We start from the raw sequence: 24119 nt of genomic DNA on the forward strand, positions 1-24119 counted from the left end.
TCAAAGGGAAGCAGAGTGAGCTTTTCCAATACAAAGTTAAGGTCCCAGACTGGAGTAGGAGCTCTCCTGGGTGGTCTTACATTTTTTGCCCCTCTGAGGAATTGCTTCAGCAGTGGGTGAGAGAAGAGGGGTGGTTCTGTATTATAATGTGCTGAAATGGCAGAGGCATGAATTGTAACAGGAGAGAAGGATAGGCCCTTGTGAAGCATCTCTGTTAAGTATTGAAGAATATGCTGTAAACTGGGCACTACTGTGCCCATCCCCTGATTTTGGCTCCAGGAACAGAAACTTTTCCACTTTTCAGCATAGGATTTTCTAGTACTAGACCTCCTTGCCGCCAGAATGACATCCAGCACTTGCTTACTGATGGATGGTAATGGAGAGCTCAATTAATTAGCCAGGCTGCAAAGTTCAGGGTTTGAAGCTGGGGGTGCAGAATCTGGCCCTCCTGCTGGGGACAGCAGGGAAGGGGTTGGGGGAAATTGCCATGGTTCCAGCAGTGACATACTGTGCAAGAGGGGGTACCAGTGTTGGTGTGGCCAGTCTGGTGCAATGAGTATTGTCCTTGGCTTGTCCTGTTTGATCTTTAGTAGAACTTTGGAGAGGAGAGGCAGGGGGAGAAAGGCATAAATTGAGAGGTTTTCCCAGGTGAAGGACAGGGTATCCACTTTCCAAGTTTGTCTGTGGGGAGTCCTTGTGCAGAATTTGTCCAATTCGTAGTTCTAAAGGGAGGCAAACAGGTCTATCTCTGGGCTCCCCCATTTCATTCTCAACATGTTGAATATCTTTGGTTCCAGTTTCCATTTGTGTGGGTCCATGAAATTTCTGCTTGGGTCGTCTGCCAGTGAGTTTAGCTTGCCTGGCAGGAATTGAGCCTGTAGGTGCACTTGGTAGCTCAATGCTGTGTTCCACGTAGCCATGGCTAGTCTGCAGAGGGGGTATGAGTGGGTTCCCCCCATGCTTGTTTATGTACCACATAACAGTGGTGGTGTCTGTTTTTACCAATAATTGTCCTGGAAGGATGTGGTCCTTGAAGGCTGTCAGAGAATTCTGTACAGCTGACATTTCTTTTTGATTGATTTGCAGGTGCATTTGACTCGGGTTCTGTTTGCCCTGAATGCACTGCCCTGCCAAGTGAGCCCCGTATGCATAGTCTGATGCGTCTGTTGTTAGGGTTTGGGCAGCAGGGGGTAGAGTGAATGGCAGTCCCTTGTTGTGGTAGCAGGCCTCTGCCCACCAAAGGAACTCTTTTACACAAGGAATGATAGGAATCACTGATTGCACTCTAATCTGCTCCACCCCATCAGTCCCTCAACTCCAGGAATTGACACAAGAGTCCTTTACCATTGTTGAAATTGGGTTATCCAACTCTCAACTAATATTTAACCCTAATAAAACACAGCTAAAGATATTCTATCCCACTCAACCCTATGTATGGAGTCTACCAACATTCACAATATTCTCAGCTAATAACACCCCTATCACAACACCTGTCCAACAGACCAAACTTCTAGGGGTTATCATAGATCACATGAAATTCGATATGCACATTGCACAGACAAAGTCAGTCCATAAAAAACGTGTAACCCAATATAGATGCAAAAAGTACCTCAATGACAGTAAAGTCAGCATCGTAAGAACCCACCTACTATTCACACACTTCTCTATGCCTCCCCCATACTCAGCAACCTAAACAAAACAGACTTTAACGAACACCTGCTACAATAAAATAGCTGGGTTTGCTACTGACTCACCATTCAGGACACATCACTGCATAGCAATGAAGCAACTATCCTGTATCCTGGCTAGAATTACCCAACCGGCTCACATACAACCAGCTTACAATAGCCCACCAAATTCTATATTACTGAAAACAAAAATAATTTCAAAAAACTCCTCCGGTCCCATTTACATAGTTTTTGGTTATGTAATTGTTCTGACCCTGGGTAGCTTCACTTAATTAGATCATACCATACTTTAACCTGCTATGAAAGCTTGTAACAACTCCTTTCTACAGTCTGTGAACCTGGCACCTGGGTAGCGTCACTTAATTAGATCATATCATACTTTAACCTTCTATGAAAGCTTGTAACAACTCCTTTCTATAGTCTGTGACCCTGGCACCTGGGTAGCATCACTTAATTAGATCATATCATACTTAAACCTTCTATGAAAGCTTATAACAACTCCTTTCTATAGTCTGTGACCCTGGTACCTGGGAAGCTTCACTTAATTCGATCATATCATACTTAAACCTTCTATGAAAGCTTACAACAACTTATTTCTATAATATTAATCAATGTGTGCTTACTGTACTAGCCACAGATGAACATAACCAAATGACTGAACAAAATGTCCTTTCAACTGTATTGTTTATTGTAACACACTGTGCTCCTTATAGTATTGTCAGAAAAATATGTATTAGTAATATGCTTAGTGCAATTAGAGCCTGAAAAGGGTTAACACATTTATTCTATTTTACACTGCATAAATCTGTACAAATTGCAGAAGCTTTCTGACCTTGTATTGTCATGAAATATGGGCAGCTAAAATCTTTGCTTATGCCTTGGAAATTTACTGAGAAGCAGATGATTTCTGCTTGTGTCAGGAAAATAATGAATAGAACAATACCACTTGTATAAATGTTATGAAACTTAGACAAGGAGTTCCGCTTGTGCTGTGAGAAAATACACAGCCGCAGAAGCTATAGATAATTAGAACAAAGACTGCTTGAAAATATGAACTGCAATCAGCATTTGCTTGTGTCTGAGCTAGAAAAGCACCTTGAAATGTAACACATGCATTAGAATTATACAATAGAAGCTTGTAATGGGTTAGTGCCCACCAAGGCCAGGTTGTTTTTATCAAAAGGTTTCTCACAAATCTAGTCATGTCAGCATAAAATCTGAGTGACATCTGCTGTAGAACAATACTGAAAGTTGTGTTTGATTACGTCAGCTATAGAAGGCCATGTCTTGTAAAACAGTATTAGAATAGCATACTTCCTGTTAGTAGTTAGGCAAAATCTTGTATTTGCATGTTTTTGTCTCCTTGCTGCAAGTTATTAAATGTGTCTTAACTGAACCTTACATGTATTGGTCTTTGAAGTTTTTTCCTTTGACAAGTATATTTACTTTTTACTCCTTTCTTGGCCTTGAAACTGAACTTTATTAACTTTTTGACTCTGTACTATACTTTTACACATGTATTGTATTTGCTGCACAAATCTTCGTGGAGCTATTCTCCCTGGGCCTCCGCAGAAAATGGGATCCATGCCCAGTCGGACTTTCCCAGTAAACAAATGTAACATAAATAAATAAATTTGGTAACGGCATATATTCACTCTCCGTATACCATTTGATAACTGCATATATTTACTCTTGTACCATTTGTTCTCTTCAAGCCATAATGAAATATGTTACACACTTATGAAAAACAAAACAATTATTGCTGGTGATTTTAATATGGACACATTCCCAGAAATGAAATCTTATGTTCACCCTTTTCTTTCACAATATAACCTCTTTCAGTTCACATTCTACAATCAGATCTAACAAGCTAACCAATAAGCACACACTTAGGTGGACTTATTACAAACATTCCACATGGAATACATAATTTTCAGCACCCAAGAGGCACCTACTCACTGATGGCATTCTATCCTTGAAAGGTCCTACCACTCTGATTTTCAAACCACATCCATATCTGAAAATAATGAAGATATAGTTTTAGATGATGTGCATAACAACTGTTCTCCTTTAATTCCACTAATCAACCCTACTGAGGCCCTGCATATCTTTCATATCATCAAATATATCACTGAACAGCACTTCTCTAACAAATGTAAAGATCAGATGTAAACATCACCCACAGCCATATCTTACTCCAAGTTTAAAACTATTAACAAAACAAAATAATAAAAAAATATCACAAGACAAAGCATGGAGCCTAAGGAAATCTACCAATAATAGTGTGCATTATAGCAACTACATACCTCTAAGAAACAAATTTAAACTTGAAAAAAAAAATCAAAGTCATGTACATTAGATCCAAACTCTCTACTCATATATAATAATCCAGATAATTCCTGAAACTCATAAAAGATACTGCTTACCTGGAAAACAATAACTTCAGTCAGCTGAGATGGAATTTCTCAGCATCAACTGCACTCTTATCTTTCCCTCAAATCAAAAGCCCATGGCACAGACACCCCACCCACAACTAATACCTTATTCTCCACCCAAGTCCCAGAACTTCATATTTCACCTCCCTCACACCATCTACTCTATGTGCCTACCCTGTCTCCTCCTTATATTTCAGAAAAATAACAGCAAAGCAAGCGAGGAAAACCTAGACAGAAATCCTAACCCACAACTTCACACAGCCTTTCTGAAACTTGCAGCTCACCAGACAGCAAAATGCTACCACATACAATACCTCCGGCATTCTCCTCATTTCAACCATCCCATCTTCATACATTGTGTCTTTCGGCTTTTCCTGGTTAGGGGTCACCACAGCGGAACTCCGATCCGCTTCATACATACAACAAAAATATTTGAGAAACTACTGAACAAATATTTATGGAACAACTTAAATTTGGCCTTCTCACAGATTTCCAAAACAGCTTTAGACAGTCATAATACTTTCACTGTAGCGCATAAAATTCTTATTATGGAAAAAGGTAGGGTTACCACCTGTCCCACTTTGCGAGGGACAGTCCCTCTTTGGGCAGTTGTGTCCTGACAAAAAATATTAAAAAGGGCAAATGTCCTGAGATTGTAGGACATAATTATGTCCCATATTTTATGTAAGACTTGCATAAAATAGTTATTTCTATATCTAAAATACCTAAATGTTACAAGAAACAGAATAAGCTTTTATTTAGGCAAAAAAGTAAAGTTCTATCCTTTGTACTGACCGTGGGTATGTGTCGGCCTGTAAAATCTGATGTGTGTCCCGAAAATGTCCCACTTTGGCCATATGAAAATGTGGCAACCCTAAAAGGTCACCAATAAAGATCCATGTTTTACGACTTTAGCAGAAATTTCAAAACTCACCAATAAAGATCCGTGTTTTCTGACTTTAGCAGAAATTTCAAAAGTGTTAACCATCAAACATTCATTAAATTACAATGTTTCAACTTCCATTTGTTTCTAACTACCATGATAACAAAACTTTTAACTTCCTTCTCTCCTCCTGTCCCTATCAGCACACTCCCACATAATTCCTACAGGTATAAATTGCTGAGGTAGCACAGTACGTGAACAGCAGCTATAATCTCGCATTTCATCCACGTGACTTGAATGTTGCATTATCACACTAACTCAATAGGTAAGACACAACTTTGTTTTAAAAAATGCACAGTAAACAAACGATATTCCACAGCCACAGACTCAGTGCTGACTCGATGTCTGTGGAGTTGTTTCCCTACCGTTAGAGTTGTGTCCTACCTTTGTTGCAGTCTGTACTTAGGAGACTGTTCCTGCCCAGATACCCTTCCCTGAGGTTCACCTCTTTGCAGCTCATGATCCACAACCACTGCCCTATCCTGCTGCACTTGGACATCATACGCTTCATATGCCTCAGTGACATGCTCTGGACTGCTGTTGGCTTCCTCACATTCATATTCCTTCATACAGATCACAATTTGTGCAGGACAAAGGTTTTAAACCTTTGAGAGAAACAAAGCTGCATAAGTAACAACTCCATTTCCTTACTCTACGTTCAACCCGAAATTGGACTCATTATTTGATGGGTATGAACTGAAAAGTCAAATTCGAAAAATGTTTTCTCCAATTTTGCATAATTTGTCAGGTTCTCCAACTGCACCAATAGTGTCCATTAGCCAGGCTGCCACCACTGAGCCTGGTCAACAAGATTCTCCATTGGTCAACAAGATTCTCCATTGGTCAACAAGATTCTCCATTGGTCAACACGATTCTCCATGCTCTTCAGATTTTGACTTGGTGTACATGCAAGCCAGTCCAAACTGCCAACATATTGTGCCAACATACAAAACAGTGTCCTCAATTCCTTCTGTGGGCTCTACATCACAAGGCTATTCTTTCTCTGATTCATATCCTCTTGGCTTTGGCCATGATGATTCACTCTCCGCACGTTATTCTTCTGCTGCTCGAGCTTCTTCAAACTCCTTATCTGTGAAGTCATACATTTCTCTGGCCTTTTCAATTTCAGTGAAAACGGTCTTTACAGATACCTTTGCATGATAATTACACTCGGTACGACTCACTTTTGATTCCTTCAGTTTTCTTTCCCCATCAGCCCCATGGTTGATGAATGCTCCCAACATCTCAGTAGCCTTTAGTCCCACTGCTTGCTTTTTCAGATTTTCTTTTATCCTGTCATGTATGCACAACACTTTACCAGTCAAAATCTTTCTGTTGTGCTCTGTGGGATGAATGACAACTTACAGGCGATTTACACAGATTTCACAGAAATGACCTACGTAGTAGCATTTTTCTCCATACAGCACCAGCCCTTAAAACTTTGTTGTGCCTTTAACATTGACCCTATTTATTCAAGTGACCATTTGCCCAAAGCGATACCCATGAAACCTACGATGAATGACAGATCCAGTGGATCTGGGATATAAAACGGTTAGACTTAAATTGTTCAAAAATAAAAGATTAGTGTAACACTGCAGCTCACACAGAGATTTAGAATTAAAAGAAAACCACACTCATTACACCAGAAACATTTCAGAATGCATCAAAACTGCAGCCCTAAAAAACATCATGCAACTTCCTACATACGCCAAACAACTAATACCAAAGATCAATGGAATCCACTTATGCTATGTGGAATGTCAAGGTTAAAGAAATGTTATGAACTATCCAACAATGCCAACGATGCAGGATTAGCAAGAGGTAGGAAAAAAAAGAAGGTATTTACTCATCATAACATTCCATGTTTGTAGTCCATCTCGCCAGTCATTCTTACTGATGGGATTGGAGCACACCCTCGGCTCTGACTCAGCCTATTTACAAGCTCGAAGTCTTCTAGTTGGCTCGTGGTTAGGTAGGTATCCCATGGTGCACCAGTACAATCCCCATATCTTGTTTGCTGCTAACTAGGAGAAATCATAAACATACAGAAAGAAGCCAATAATAAAAGGTCTCCAGAAAATGATGATAACCATAATATTCTGTCTCCAGATACTTCCAGGATGGGGGTAGGAGGGTGGGTTCGTAAGAATGAAGGGCGAGATGGACTGCAAACATGGAACGTTATGCTGAGTACATAACTTCTTTATGTTCTATAGTCCTATCTCGCCTTCATTCTTACTGATGGGACAGCGTCCCTAGCACCTTATTCTTGGGTGGCTCAAGGGAAAATACTCCTGAGAACCGTAGAACCAAAGGATGCTCTACCCCTGGAGGTTAAATCCAATTTATAATGAGTAATAAATGTGTGAGGGCTAGCCCAAGTTGCTGCTGCACAGATATTACCAGGTGGGTCCCTGGCTTGAAAGGCTGCACAGGTAGACTGAGATCTCGTAGAATGAGCTTTAATTTTGAAAGGTAAAGGTCTACCCCTCAGAAGTGCAAATGTAAGCTATACAGCTAGAGATCCAATTTGAGAGGATCACTTTGGAAAATGGTAAACCTGACCTGGATTCGGAGAAGGAAATAAATAATTGATCTGACTTCCCGAATTCCTTAGTTCGGTGCAAATAAAAACATAATTGTCTATGAACATCCAACTGATGAAACCTGTATTCTGCTGCATTGGAATGACTTAGAAAAACACTGAAGTTCTATGGATTGGTTCAAAGTGCTATGGGAACAGACCTTGGGGACAAAGGATGGATTAGTACAAAGAGATACTCTGTCTTTCTGAAAAATCAGATAAGGGGGTTTTACAGACCGTGCTTGTAACTCTAACACCTGTCTGGTAGATGTGATTGCCACCAGAAACAAGGTCTTCCAAGACAGAAATTTCAAAAGTGATGAATGAGAAGGCTCAAAGGGTGGAGAGCTCAATTTGGATAGCACAAAATTCAAGTCCCATGAAGCAACAAGTTCCTGAAATGGGGGTCTTAAAGTGGCACCTTTGAGGAAGGTTTTGCACAGCCTATGTGACATCAGATTAGAATCTTGTATGCCGAGATGAAATTTAGAAATCGCTGCCAACTGAACCCTGATAGTGGCAGCTGCAGATCCCTTGTGGAAAAGCTCAGACAGGAATTCCAAAACCACCGGAATGGAGGCGGTATAAGGGTCAACATTCTTTTTCTCAGCCCAGATACAGAATCTCCTCCATTACTGGAATATAATCTCCTAGTAGGGGGTTTATGAGATGACGTTAGCATACGAGTCACGGAGGGTGAGAAGTCATGGAGCCTGACTAGGGATGGAACTGGAGCAGCCAAGCTGTCAATTTGAAGGTGTGTAAAGCGGGATGAAGCGAGCCTGATATGTGCGTCAAGAGATCTGGCACTGGGACCAGAATCCAAGGATCGTCTAAGACAAGAGGCCCGAGAAAGGGGAACCAGACCTGATGAGGCCAGTAAGGAGCAATGAGGATCAGTTTGCTTCCCAGCTGTTTTGCTTTCTGAATAAACTTGGATATGAGAGGAAAGGGAGGGAAAGCATAAAGGAGACCCAGGGGCCAATCGTGAACAAGTGCATCTCTCTGCGACTCCCCGGGAGGGGGGATGCGGGAGAAATAGCTGCTGCATTTGGCATTGATCGGGCTGGCAAAGAGATTGCAGCAAGGCTGTCCCCATCTGCGGGAAATCTGCTCCACTATTTCCTGTTTCAGAGACCACTCGTGAAGCATCAAAATTGCCCGGCTGAGTTTGTCAGCTATCACGTTGGTTGTCCCCGGGATATGCGTCGCCACCAGAAAGCGCTGGGAAGATATCGCCCATTTCCAAACTCGAATGTCCTCTCAACAGAGTGGGTATGATCTGGTTCCGCCTTGTTTGTTGATATACCATACTACCGACATGTTGTTTGATTGTACTGCAATCGTCCCAAGAGGCAGAAGGTTGTGAAGTGCTTGCAACGACATGAGCACTACCCTCATCTCTAGAACACAGATATGCAAGTGAGCCTCGTCATCTTGCCATGTGCCTTAAACAGTCCTGCCTAGATAATGCCCCCCCCCCCACCCTATCTGTGAGGCATCCGTGGTCACAACTGCAACGGGTTGGCGAGAGACAAATGAGGTGCCCATGGTTAACTGGTTGGGATGAGTCCACCAAATGAGGTCCTTCTTGCAAGAATCTGTCAGCAGTACGTGATGAGTTAATGGTAGATGTTGAAAGGACAACTGGGATGACAGTAGACAGTGAAGAATCCACTTGTGTAGTCTGGCTAGTGGCACTAGTAGTATGGTAGAAGCCATGGCCCCTAGAAGCTTCAGAACAGTCTTGGCCTTGACTTTTCATAGGGCGAGAAGACATTGAATTTGAAGAACCAGATTATGTGCCCTTTCTACTGGAAGACGAGCCAACATGTCTACTGTGTCTATCTCTGTGCCTATAAAAATGACAAATTGAGAGGGCAATACGGCAGATTTTTCTCAATTTATAGTAATCCCCAACTGGGCACAAAGGTGAATGGTAGCGTCCCTGGTCTGAAGAAGTAGATGCCTGGTGGGGGCGGTCAGGAGTCAGTCGTCTAGATAGGAAAACACCTGGAATCCTCAATGTCTCAGGTGAGCTGTCACTACTGCCCTACACTTGATGAACACCCTTGGGGCTGTGCTGAGATCAAAGGGGAGAGCACGAAACTGGTAAGTGACTGGCTCCCAGCTGGAAGCGTAAATGACACCTCGACACCCTGTCCATTTTTATGTGGTAGTAAGTGTCTTGGAGGTCTATTGAGCACATCCAAGTGTCTTTCCCTAGTAACGGCAGTATACACTGCAGTGTCACCATCCGGAACTTGTCCTTCTTTACTGATTCGTTCAATCTGCTGAGGTCCAAGATGGGCCTCCAGTCCCCTGTACGTTTTGGCACTAAATAGAATCTGGAGTAAGTTCTAGATCCTATTTGATCTGCTGGGATGGTTTGGATGACTCTTTCTGCCAGCAACTTGTTGACCTCCACAGTTGCCTGACGCCTGTGATTAGGTGGAACATCTGGGATCCTCTGGGGAACATAATGTGGCAGAGAAAAGGGTATGACATATCCTCTGGTAATAATTCTTTGTAACCATTTGTCTAGAGTGATACTTAGCCAGGCTTCTGGATACAAAGAAATGCAACCCCCTGACCGGCTCCAGAGAAGCACAATCGGGCCCCACATCAAGAATGCTGGTAAGGCCAGCCCCAAAATGAATCACAGACTCCCTGGTTTTGCGGTCTGCCCCTGCCTCTAGGGCAACGTCTACCATTTCCTCCTCCTCCTCTGAAGGAGGAGGAGTCACCCTGTGCATCTTGGAAAAACCTCTGGGACTTCTTGAACCACATTTTACCACCTCTCTGACCCTTAGGGTATGGGGTCTAGAGGGGACAGTAAAATGTACTCCCACGGCAGAGTGTTTTTCCTTCTTGCTCACACAAGGTGAGTGTGTCCTTTACCTTGGGACCAAACAATGAAGAACCGTCGAAAGGGGCGTTGATAAAGGTAGACTTGAACGATTCCGCAAAATTACACAAACGCTTCCAGGAATGACGCCTTAGGGAAATTCCTGAACCCGCTGCTCTACTCGCTCCATCAGCTGCATACGAGATAAGCCTCATGGACGAGTTGACAATAGAGTTCAAGGTGGACAACTGGCCAGACACCTTGTCAGGGACTCCCTCAGTGAATGTACCTTGCAGAGAATCTTCTAACTCCTTAAGGAGATCTCTCTGAAGCCTTGTGAAGTGTGTAAGGTAGTTCAGCGATCTAAGAGTAATTGCCACTGACGAAAAGATACGCTTCCCGTATCTGTCCATCGTTTGAGACTCTTTATTCAGCGGATGAACAGAAGTAGTAGTTTCCGCTAGCTCCTTCTTAGTGGCCGCCGCCACCACCATGACATCTACGGGAACAGCTTTAGACAAAAATTCCTTTTCCCTGGGCGCAGAAAGAAACTTATTTGATCTCCTGGGGACTGGCTCCACAGCATCATGAGTATCCCACTCCTTCCGACTAACAAGTTCCATCAGTTCATTGAAAGGTGGAGACACCCAAGAGGCTGAAGGTTGCGACCCAAAAGCCTTCAGATACACCAACTCCTCATCAGAAGGGGGTGACAGTGGGCCAGGCGCACCTCTGCTTAAGGATCTCCAAGATGTCTACGAAGGAGACATCATCAGAGGACGACTTGGGGGACCCTTCTGATTCCTCGAGGTCGGTGTCCAAGGTAAGAGACTTGTCCTGAGAATCTACATGCTTCCTCTTGCATGTTCTCTTCCATGGGGGCTCCTCGGAAGGATATTCTGGGGAGGTCTCGGAAGAATGGGGGCCACCAGCTGGTGGCTCCTGAGGCTGCGGGTCTCTGCTGTCCAGAGAGGAAGTAGGAGTTGAAACAGAAGTAGGTGCCCTGGGGGGAGAGTGTCGGTATCCCTGGTAGGAGCTGATGATCGGGACAGCACACTCCTCATCATCTCAAATGCCGACCTCTCTGGCTCTGAAGACCTCCTCGGCTCCAAGGAAACCAAGGATGCCATAGATTCCAGAACCATCGGCTCAGAGATAAACGTAGGATCCGAGCTCAGCTCGGAACCGAAGAGGTTCAGTTCCAGGCATCCCTGTCGGGGCTGACCAGGGAGTTTCAGCTCCTAGACACCACTACGGCACTGACAGTTTCGGAGCGGAACTCGGCTCAGAAACAACCTCAGGGGGAGCTGGAACCGAGGGTTCCACCAGCGGTACCAAACACTACAGCTCCAAAAGACCAGCATGGCTCGGAGGAGGAATCACCGAAGGGGGGATGGACTCAAGCGGCCCTGGAACCAACAACAATTTAGGTAAGGCAGATGACTTCAGAAGTCTCAGCACTACCCTATCCACATCTTCTTCCGATAAACTCCTGGAAGACCTAGAAGACAGAGTAGGAGAACGGGATCTCTGCAATATGGGTGACCTTAATGTAGGGGAGACTGGTAAAAGATCTGTAGATCGGCTCCGTTAAATACTTTCAGTGGTCGGCTCCGAACTACTTGGTGCCGACCTTGTAACCACAGTAGTAGAGCCCTCGATTGCCTCCAAACTCAGTGGGGCTGATGAGGCAGTAATTTTGAGAGACTTGGTAATTTTAAGAGGCGGCTCCGAGACACCAGCCGGCACCAGGGAAGGCCTCTTAGAGCATTTGGATTTCTCCTTTTTAGATCCATGAGATCTAGCAGAGGAGGAAAGTACAGTTGTGTACACTTACCATAAATGTAGATATTAGAGTGCATTCACTGTTGCAGTCATTACATTTGGGTAATCCTGCTGGCAGGTTGCCCTCAGTCGGCCTGAATTCCAAAGTCTTGGGTCCTGCGTCGGCTGCTGTCGCCCCTTCCCTGACGTCAGGTCGTCAGGGGTATAAAAGAAGCAGCCAATGCCATTTTCTTCAGTTTTTCTTGCCCCAGATGTCAGGTGCCCCCAAAAAGAGTAGCCAAAATTTATATATATATAAAAATACATGCACCAATATAAACTTTACCTTCATCTACAAGCAAATACACCACATAGGTTGTATAAATCAGAGAAGGAAAGAAAAGTTCCAGCGGAAAAAAGGGGGAAGGCAGGTGGGTAACCTGGACTGCAACAGTGAATACACTCGAACAGCTACATTTATGGTAAGTGTACACAACTGTACTATTTTCTTCGTGTTTCACTGTTGCAGTCATTACATTTGGGTAGAGTCCCAAAGCTATGGTTGGGAGGCTGGAGCTAAACAGCATTAGGAGCGGCTATGAGGCCCTGCAGAACTGCAGTGGCAAAGCCTGCCCTGGATTTAGAGTAGAGTGGCAGATGATAGTGCTTGCAAAGGTGTGCACTGAACTCCAAGTAGCAGCCTCTAAAATGTCCTTGGTTGGTACTCCCCTGAGAAAGGCTGCTGAAGTGGCTGCAGCTCTGGTGGAATGTAGCCTAATGCCCTTAGGCACTGGCTTGCTATGGTGTAAATGGCAGAAACAAATGCAGTGGCCTATCCACTTTGAAATAGTCTGCTTTGAGATAGCCTTTCCTTGTGATCCTGCAGCATATGCCACTAGTAATTGTTCTGTCTTCCTGAAAACTTTGGTTCTGTCCAAGAAGAATCTAAGCTGTCTGTGTACGTTCAAAGAATGCAGAATTCTCCCCCCCCCCCCCGTTCTGTGGATTTGGATAAAAAAGTTGGCAGATGAATAGCTTGGTTAAGAGCCACACTGGACACCACCTTAGGCATAAATGGTGGGTTTGTCCTCAGTGAGACCCTGTCTGGATAAAAAATGATTAAAGGTCCCACAGCCATGAGTGCCTGTAGCTCTGAAACTTGTCTTCCAGAAGTTATTGCTAGGAGCAGATCTGTTTTCCAAGATAAAAACTTTATATCAGCAGTAGCAGCTGGCTCAAAAGGAGGCAGGGTGAGTTTTTCCAAAACATAGTTGAGGTCCCATGCAGGTAATGGTGATCTCCTTGGAGGCCTTACATTTTTGGCTCCTCTGAGGTACTACTTTAATAAAGGATGAGAATAGATTGGTGGCTCTGTATTGTAATGAGCCAAAATGGCAAAGGCATGAATTTTAATTGATGAAAAAGATAGGCCTTTGTCCAGCATCTCAGTTAAGTATTGCAAAATCTGAGGAATATTTGGTACAGCTGTATCAGTTCCTTGTGCCTGGCTCCAAGCACAGAATCTCTTCCATTTCCCAGCATAAGATTTTCTAGTACTAGGCCTTCTGGCTTCCAAAATGACATCCATCACAGCTTTACTGAGAAGTGCGTTTTGTATGACTATGTTATTCGCCATGCTGCCAAGTTTAAAGTACTGAGTTGACTGTGCAGGATCTGATTGTTTTGCTGGGACAGTAGATGAGGTATTTGAGGTAAGGTCTAAGCTGGGCATTGAGACAAGTTCCTTAGGATTGGATACCAGTACTGGCGGGGCCAGTCTGGGGCAATCAGCATCATCTTTGGCTTCTCCTGTCTGACCTTTAGGAGTACCTTGGGGAGGAAAGGCATATACTGATAGGTTTTCCAGCTGAAAGACAGGGCGTCCACTTTCAATGCTTAGTCCTTGTGCAGGAGACTTGTGGATCCAGCTGCCACTCATGGGGATCCATGAGGTTTCTCCTTAGTTCGTCTGCCAGAGTGTTTTCCTTTCCTGGCAGGAACTGTGCCTGCAGATGTACTTGGTAAGTCAAAGCTGTGTCCCACAGAATGTGTGCCCCCCTGCTTATTTATATACCACATGACCGTGGTGTCTGTCTTAATCAGTAGTTGTCCCAGATGAAGTAGGTCCTTGAAGGCTGTCAGGGCATTTTGAACAGCTAGCATCTCTCTCTGATTGATATGCAGATGCATTTGGTTTGAGGACCATGTGCCCTGAATGCATCTTCCTGCCATGTGGGCCCCCCAGGCATAATCTGATGCATCCGTTGTTAGTGTCTGCCTGGCTGGGGTTAATGTGAATGGCTGTCCCTTGTTCTGCTAACAAGCCTTCGCCCACCATCGAAACTCCTGTTGCAGGCAGGGAATGAGAGTAATCATTGTTTCCAGGCTGTGGCAATGTTGAGTCCAAACACTTTTTAGGTACCATTGAAGTTTCCTCAAATGCAGTCTTGCAAATGGAATTAGTAGGATGCAGGATGCCATGAAGCCCAAAGCCTGCAGAATTGTTCTTGCAGATAACTGGGCCTTTGTTGCCAACGTTTTGAAATAGGTAGTCAGTTGCCTTTGTTTGTCTGGCGTGAGATAAGCCATCTGGGCAGTTGTATTTAATTTTGCACCCAGGAATATTATCTCTTGAGAGGGTACTAGTTTTGATTTCTTTTCGTTGACTGTGTACCCTAGGCATGTTAGAAGTCTTTTCACAAACGCCAGATGCTGTAGTAGAATGTCCTTGTTCTCTGCTTGAATTAGACAGTCATCCAAGTAAGGATATATTTGTATTCCTCTTTGTCTGCAGAATGCAATTACTGGTGCCAGGCACTTTGTAAAGACCCTGGGCACAGTAGATAAGCCAAAGGTCAGTGCAGAGAATTTGTAATGTATTGAGCCAGCCTTGAATCTGAGGTATCTTCTGCATGATTGTCTGATTGGGACATGCAGGTATGCCTCTTTTAGGTCTAAAGTCACAAGCCAAGCATTCTTGCCCAGCATGGGCAGAAGCTGCTGCAAAGTCAACATTTTGAATTTTGGAATATCCAGGAATGTGTTCAAAATAGATAGGTCCAGTATTGGTCTCCAGGCCTTGTCCTTTCTGGGTACGAAGAACAGTCTTGAATAAAATCCTTGTCCCTGCTCTTGTTCTGGTACTTGTTGAATGGCCCCCATGTCCATGAGGGATAAGACTTGTTTTTGCGCCTCTGCCCATTGATTTTTTGGCAGATCTGGCCAGCCGTTTGCCTTTGGCAGTGTATGGAAATGGAACTTGTTGCCTTGTGACACTATATTTGGAACCCACTTGTCCTGGGTTATAATGTGCCAATTTTGAGAAAAAAATGCTAATTTTCCCCCTAAGGGTGCTGCCAGGAGATTAGTGCTTGGTGCAGCCAGGGGAAGTCACTGGGACTGTTTCCTGTATGATTGTGATTTGTCTTCTCCAACTTTGGAGGTAGAAGCACACCATTGCTTTGTCCTGTATGAACCTTGCACCTGGGATATGCCTCTAGGGTGCCTGGATCTGCCCCTTTGAGGTCTGACACTGGAAAGGACCAATTCTTTGTATGCCAGTGTCTACTAAACCTAGGTGGCTGTACTTGTAAAAAATCTTTGACAGTTTGCATAGATTTAGCTTTGTCCTCCATTTTCTTTAATACCTCTTCTGCCTTAACACCAAACAAAGTATCATGCTGTAAAGGTGCATCTAATAATTTAACTTTGACATGATCAGGCAGATTTTGTTCCTTTAACCAAGCAAGCCTCCTAATTACAGAACCTGTAACTGCGGACCTGCAGGAGGCCTCCAAAGAATCAAAACCACATTGCAAAGTATGCTTTCCAACTTGTTCAGCTGCATGCAATAAATCCTGCATTTCCTTGTTTTCTGCACATTCAGAGTTTAACAACATTTTCTGTTTAAGCAATGCCATGACATGTAGCTGATATTTGAGCATACGAAACTGACGGTTTAAGGCCTTTATAGCCAAGGTAGCAGATGTGTAAACCTTTTTTCCCCATCTATCCAGTGCCCTAGAATCCCTGTCAGAGGCGGTAAGGTTTTTTGCAGCGGAAGCCTTAACTCCTTTGGGACCCTGTGAAATAGTTTCTGGGTCTGCAGCAGGGTTTTTAAACAGGAATTTGTGAGAGTCAGGAACCCTGTAATATCTGTCAGGCTTAACAGGAGCTGGAGGTAAGGAGTCAGGGGTCAGACTAGCCTCCGAAAACACATCATCTACAATGTCCAACACAGGTGGAATGGCTAGAGGCCTGTGTTTAGGTAGTAAAAGGAAATCCCTGAGCCTCCTTTTAGATTCTGAAAAATCGTGGCTCTCCCAGTGGAAATGCTCCCTCATGGTATGCAAGGTTTCCCCAAAAGAATAGTCCTCTGGAGGAGAAGCTGAAGGTGTAGATTTCTTCAGCATCAGAACCCTCGTAGGGGGGAAAAGAATATTCCTGATCAGAAGAGGAATCAGAAGAAATAGAAACCTGATCTGAAGATTCATAGTCAGTCTTTTGCCTAGGCCTCTTATCAGGAGGGGGATGGGAACCCCTGATCACGGTAATCAAGCCTTCAGCCATTTTGAGCATATGCTTTTGGGTATAGAAGCCTGTCCACATGGCTCTTGAGTTTGTTTCTTTGCTTTAGAAGGTGCTTTAGTCTTTGCCTTTGAAGCTGAAGTCGGTTTAATGGAAAGATGTTTAGGTCTGAATACACCCTCAGAAGCCGGTGCCTGCTCAGTGGCTCCGGACCCATCTGAGGGAATGGTGTCCGAGGCTCCAATACTTTGAGTTTCCAGCGGCATAGTCAACTCCACGTGGGAGTCGGTAGTGGCCTGTGACTCTAAAGTAGCAGGCATCAAGGGGCTGCAAAAGCGCCTCACTGAGAACCGGCGACTGGCTGAGGAGAAGCTTCGTCATCGGTTTTAGACCTCGGTTGTTTATCTCTCTCCTTTTCTTTGTGTTTTTTTTGTGAACTCCGGTAGTCGGATGGCTATCTGACAACATTTCTGGATAGTTAAACCGGCATCCGAAATAGTTTAAAGCAAAATCATACCGACGTTTAATAGTGCGTTGGTTAAATCTAGCACAAAGCCGACAACCAGAAACATTGTGATCAGGGCCTAGGCAAGGAATACAGTAAGAATGAAAATCCTTATGAGGTATTTGCTTTTCACAAGAAATACAATTAATAACTTTTTCTGACATCGGTCTGGAGCAAAATAAAAAGTTTCCACAACGGGGTACTTAGCTTTATTGAACACTTTGGGTCTGAAACTCGAACACGAACATCTCAGGAGTTGGCTGACTGGCACTTGTGAAATGCGTCTGCTTCGGGCACCGCACGGCAAGAAAGACTGAAGAAAATGGAGTCGGCTGCTTCTTTTATACCCCGGACGACCTGACGTCAGGGAAGGGGCAACAGCAGCTGACGCAGGACCCAAGACTTTGGAATTCAGGCCGACTGAGGGCAACCTGCCAGCAGGATTACCCAAATGTAATCACTGCAACAGTGAAACACGAAGAACATCAGCTAGCCAGACCTTCCTCAAAAGAAGGCTTTAGGAGACCTTTCAGTATGAGCTTATTTTTTCTATCTTGCAACACCCTAGCACTAAAAGAGTGGCAAAATAAGCATGTTTACTGTAAATGGATGGTCCGAAGACAGTATACGCAGTTACTGTGGCCATCCGTTAAAGACATCTTCTGTGAGCAAATCACGCACTTTTTAAAACCAGACGGCTTATGATCCTTGACTTCCTTAGACATCTCACAGAAGACTGAACTCTCACACACACACACACACACACACACACACACACACATGAAGGAAAGTGGGAGGACTAGGTCCTCTAACTTTAACGGGCCTAGCCCTGGTAGAAAAGAAGGAAAAAAAGTCCTCTAACTAAAACGGACCTGGGGGTACAGAAACAAGTAGAGAGCCTCGCACACACACTAGAACAGGAATACAAGTCTAACTAATGGAGAAAACAAAGAATGAGAACGAAGGTCAACAGAACCTCGTTCTGTCTGCAACACTAATAACTGTAAATATCAAGCGGAAAGCTCCGCAAGTAAAGCTATTACTTATAATATTTTAGAAAACACACAGAGTCTAAACTAAGCGCAAAAGGTGCCTACAACTACTAATATAAATAGTATGAAAGCAAGGAATATAGATGTCTATATATATAACAACCCAGTGAAACAACTGGCACACAGGATACCAAATAGTACTATAGGGCCAACGGCCAAATGTACTCAAAGAGACTGCACATAAAAAGCGCTCTGATAAACGCTATCTAACTACAAACACAACACTAACTATAGCTATTCAATGCAATATAACGCTATCAAATTGTGAAAATAGAAGAAATAACCAAAATTTAGAACAAAATGTGTTAGACTTAGCCACGGCCAAGAAGAAGCACATCCGAACGCGACGCGGCAAATGAGATCTAGGGATTGTACTGGTGCACCATGGGCTACCTACCTAGCCACGAGCCAACTAGAAGATTTCAAGCTTGTAAACAGGCCAAGTCGGAGCAGAGGGTATATACAATTCATTTTACTTACTGCATATTCATCTACTCTATATTTGTTTTCCCCAGTATATGCTAGGCAAGTTTTTGACAGTCCAATCACCTAACAAACATGTCAGAAATCAGTGGCACTCTGACAATGGAAAGTATGTTCACCAAGGTTGTCTACGAGAAAGCATTACAGCATGTACAGAGACGGTATAAAGCAGTCCATATTCTGCTCGTTCAATGAATAACTGCAGAAACTCTTGAGGTAGTTTTGCCTTTCAATGGAATATATGAATCCCAAACTGTGTAAAAACATCTGAATTCCTTTATCCTTAATGTAGACATCGAGGAAGATTAGGTTATCACCCCTGAGGACATGAAAGTGTTTCAACACACTGACTACTGATTCACAATGCCCCTCAAGTTTTAATAATGTACACAGACCAGTAAAGTCAGGTGCTGCCTACTATAGACATGTTTGTGCATTTTACATTCACTGTATTAAAAAACTTATACGTCTTCAGGCTTCAACTTACATATCTAACATGATGCCCTGGATCAAGGAAGGCTTGCAAAGGCTTTCAAACAGACGTTTCTCTGTCTTGCCAAATTCTCCCCCTCTCTCCCTAGCTGGCTTCAATGCACATCTGCTGTAAGACATGTCTGCTCATAAACGTTATGGAATTCACAATTTTTTTCAACTGACACTATGTCAACACAGGTACCCTTGGGTACTATAGGAGAATTTTCCAATCTTATGCATCACAAATTCTAACAGTATGCTTTAGAGGTTTTTGCAGCACAATCAATTTTTTTGTCAGCATCTAAAACACAAAGTTATGAAGCTTGCAAACAATGACATTGGCACTACAGAACTACTATGAAAAATTCCAAAATGTAACTGAATTCTGCAACATGGTGATGAGTTTGCAGAAAGTGCTGCATTTGTTCATTTTCAGAATTTCCAAGGCCTTGTTTATGCAGGATAACTGGAGAATCTACAAAACTGCTTTATAAGAAAAAAGGTGAAAAAGTAACACTGAAAGGACAAAACAAATTTTACTTCAAGCAATGTCACTGCAATAAAGTAGAGAAATATTTACCTTCCTCTTTTTCTATGCTACTTTGCTGCAAGTGAAAACCTTCTATAACCTTAGGGAGGTCTTGCAATGACACCGTTTTTGCATTCTCACTGTCAGCTGGCTCTGGATAAAACAAAAACAACAAAACATACTGTGTTAAGGAAGGTGCAGCCATACATGGACACCCACAATCCTGATGTATCTATCAGGATACCCCATAACTAGGTGAAGTTCAGTTCTTCAGTTACCTCCTAAGATACTGTTCAATATAGCCTAATTTGTTACTATCCAACAAGGGTCGTCGACATTAACGTACAAACAACTCCATCTAGAGATGCACCCATAATATGAACTATAAAAATCTCATTCCCCAAACGGAAGCCACTATGCACAGCACAGCTAAGAAAACTACAACTGTGTAAAATCTTACCGTAACAGTAGATGTCCTTCTCTTTAATGTTGCATTATTCATTACAATAGAGATATTCATGGGAAGTGTTGATTCATTCTACTAGAGCTGTGGCTTCTTCTGGTGCTTTTTTTCAAGGGTTCATATACTAATTCTATTCCAGAGGCAGCTACCTGGACTTCTGTGCATACCTTTACCAAGCTCTACAAGTTCGATATGATTTCTAGGCCCAGAGCTGGTTTTGCCAGAGCCATTGTCCATGGTTTCTTAGAGGGCTCTGCTGGCTCTTCCTCTTCCCAAATGTCTTCCTAAATGTCTTCCTGAGCTTTTGTACTCTCCCTACTGTAAGGAATACTGCAACAGTGAAATGGAAGGACATAGTACAGTTGTGTAAAATCTTACCATAACAGTAGAGGTCCTTGTCTTCACTATTACAGTATTCATTCCGTCATTTTTCCTTCTGGATATACTTACCTGCTAGTATCCTTGGACTATCATTCCTACTAGAGATTTTCAGTTCTGAGGATGGTACTTCTGGATGTCACCTTTATGTCCTATGCCATGCCTGGGAAGCAAACATGTGACATATGGCATTCCCATTACAACCTAAAGGCTTTTGTATACCGGCCGGATGTCAAGCTGCCCTTGGCAGGGGATTTGTATTGTAAAGAATATTGCAACACTAATATGGAAGATCAGCAGCAGCACCCTCACTCTTTATTGAAATTACATCAACATGGCAGTTCCTATCAAGTCACATTGGGAATATAACAAATTAGAAATGTTTTTAATCTCTTTTGGAAAATACATGAATGACATATCGTAATATATTAAACAGGAAAAACGCCACACATCAACATCTGGTGGATGACCCACAATACATGCAGTAATAAACATAACTGTGAGAAACAGTCGGGGAAAAACTGCAATATTTTGGCACAAGTCCTCCCAGTTCAGAGACATTTTTTATACTCTGTAGTTAAATTTGAGAAGATGGGCAAGCTTTAAGTGAATGTTCATAGGTTCATACTAGGCTATCTGCCCTAGGGCATTTATAAGCCTAGCCAGAATGTGTTTGGCTTTCGCCACCCATTTTAAATTTATTTTGCTATGCCCTTTTTCGAGGTTAGTATACTGTGCCTCTATCTAACAGTGACACAGAAGTGATACCCGGGGTAAACCTACGATCTCCCATCCACTCATCAAGATTCCTCTTGAAGAGAGTCAATGAGGGACTCTGCCTAACCTGGACTGGGATTTTATTCCAGAGTGAAGGGAGCCTCTGGGTTATGAATCTGTCCCTCCAGCATGTCCTATTTATTTCAGTGCTGAGGTTCAAGTCTCGAGCGCGTAGCTCAATGGGATTTGGATTTTCTGAGGTGCAGCATGTCCATTAATTCCGGGTTGGACATGGCTTTATACGTAAGGCACAGATCTCCTCTGAACAGGCGGTATGCCACTGAGTAGAGCTGGAGTTTCTTTAACCGGGCAGCATATGGCATCTGTTTGAGCCCTTTGATCCTCTTGGTGAGGTACTTTTGGGGTCTTTCCATTTGCTGCAGGTGTCTGGTAAGGTACATCCCAAAAGGGGCATTGTACTCAATTATGGGCCTGATGAGGAATGAGTAAAGAGGCACGGTGACCTCCCCTGATCTAGATGTGAATCCCTTCATGATTAGGTGGGCTATATAAAATGTTTTTCTAACCACTTTGGCCACATGGTTGTCAAATGAGAGATTGCTATCAACTTGGGTCCCCAGGTCCCTAATTACTTCTTCTGTACTTAATGGATTTCCACCTATGTGGTAATTTGTGGGCACTTTGTTTTTGCCAAAGGGGATGACTATACACTTTTTGGCATTTAGCTTGAGGCCATGGCTCTGGCACCAGTTGTCTGTTTCTATGATGCCCTTTTCGAGGATGCTTGTGTCAGCCGGAGAGTCGATTATGGCACCCAGTTTGCAGTCATCTGTTAACTTGTTCACCCATAGTCCTTCCTTGTTGGCCTGAACCTCAGAAATATATACCAACAAGAGAGGTCCCAGGACTGAGCCTTGTGGGACACCACTTGTAACTGGTTTGGAGTCTGACATGGCTCCAGCAATTCTAACCATGTGGGTTCTGTCCTTGAGCCAGTTTGCAATCCATCTAGTGACATAGGGGTTTATATTTAAGCTGGTGAGCTTATCTATAATGCCCGAGTGGGTATTGTATCGAAGGCTTTGCAGGTCCAGGTAGGCTGTGTGGACCACCTTCCCCTCGCCAATGGCCTTGGTGACTGTTTCAAAGAAATCAACCAGGTTTAAGAGGCAGGATCTGCCCTTAAAGCCGAACTGGGTAGGATCCAGTGTTTGTAGGTCCCCAATATCTTTATTTATGAGGTCCATGATGATCCTTTCCATAGCTTTGCAGACCAAGCTAGTCAGGCTTATGGGGCTTATAGTTTCCAGGATCCGCTGAGGCACCACCTTTATGGAGAGGGACCACTGTTGCTGCACGCCACTCTTGGGCACATATCCTGTAGTAAGGCTGAGATTGAACAGTAGTTTTATGTTTGGGTTTAGCTCTTCTTTGAGTTCATGTAGGACGAGCCGGGACACCATCTGGTCCCATTGATGCTGTGTTTTTGCTTTGGAGAGGGCTCTTACCTGAGCATCTGAGATGTCAGGGGCAGCACTCTGCTGGGATAGATATTTGCCCTTTGGTGGGAGGGGAGAAGTTTGCTGAACCTGTCAGCTAGGATGTTGGCAATGTCTGTGGGTTCAGTGTATTTTTGTCATTTTGGACTAATTCTGAGCATATCTGGGAATTACCACCCAGGTTCCTAACATAACTAAAGAAAGCCTTGTGATTATCCTTAGTGTCCTGTGCAATTTTTCTCTCAAGCTGGCCTTAGACAATTTTATGTGTGCCCGTAGTTTTTGCTAATACTGATCAGTGATGCCTTCCTTTTGGGATTTTGCTTTATCATTTAGTAGCTTCCTCCTTCTATTGTATAGTTTGTTTATGGCTGGGGTCCACCAGACAGGACGCCTGCCTTTGGAGGATTGGGTCTTGGTTTTATTTGGGATTGTGATGATCCATGCATTCCTGAAGGTGTTCATAGAATGCTTATAAAGGATTCTGCGGTCTGGGCTGCATTTTCGACAGGCCCGGGGCTTTGAAGGATTCCACCTCAGTTTTGAGGAGTGTAAAATTTGCTTTAGAGAAGTTTTTCACTGTGGTTTTCTGGGCAGGGGTGGGGTCGGGATGTGAATATCCAGTGAGATTAGTTTATGGTCTGATCTTACCAGTGAGGGATACACTTCTGGTCTGGAGCATAGAGTCCCCATGTTGGTGATGATCAGGTCCAGTATGTTTTCCCTCTTGTGGGAGTGATAACAAGTTGTTCCATAGCATTTGAGTTTATAAATTCTAGGAACCTTTGGGCTAGGTGTTGGAGCTAGAGTAATGCTCCCAGTCTATGTTTGGGTAGTTGAAGTCGCCCAATATAATGGTGTTTGGAGAGACCTTCATATTTTCCAGTGTTCTCAGGAAGGCTGAGTGGGGTTCCTGGGTTTGGGAGGGTGGTCTGTAGCAGGCTATAAACTGGAAGGCAGTTTTACCCACTGTTAGTTGCACATGGATAGTCTCTGATGCTTCGCTTTGCCACCAACCTGGAGGTGTGGGTATCTTTGATGAATATCGATCCCTCCTTTTGTGGTTCGTCCAAGTTTTGGGGCTAAAAGCATGGTATGAGGTATAACCTGGTAGTGCTGGGGTGCTCGAGCCCTGAACCAGGTTTCTGTTACTGCACAGATATCGATGTTCTCCATGCTAAGGAGAGTTTCGAGTGCATGAATCTTGAG

General features: G+C 43.5%; 1 protein-coding gene across 2 annotated transcripts in view; it reads right to left on the reverse strand.

Annotated features, from left to right (window-relative positions):
* The window catches only part of LOC122791001 (hamartin-like), a 1885581-nt gene that overhangs the window by 892701 nt on the left and 968761 nt on the right, over positions 1 to 24119 (reverse strand). For both annotated transcript variants that reach the window (XM_044058745.1, XM_044058744.1), the window contains exon 9: positions 19884 to 19985. In XM_044058745.1, coding sequence (XP_043914680.1) covers positions 19884 to 19985 — 102 coding nt within the window. The remainder of the gene's footprint in view (positions 1 to 19883; positions 19986 to 24119) is intronic.

This window comes from Protopterus annectens, chromosome 16.part0, assembly GCF_019279795.1.
Source record: "Protopterus annectens isolate FY-2018-M chromosome 16.part0, PAN1.0, whole genome shotgun sequence".
NCBI lineage: Eukaryota > Metazoa > Chordata > Ceratodontiformes > Protopteridae > Protopterus > Protopterus annectens.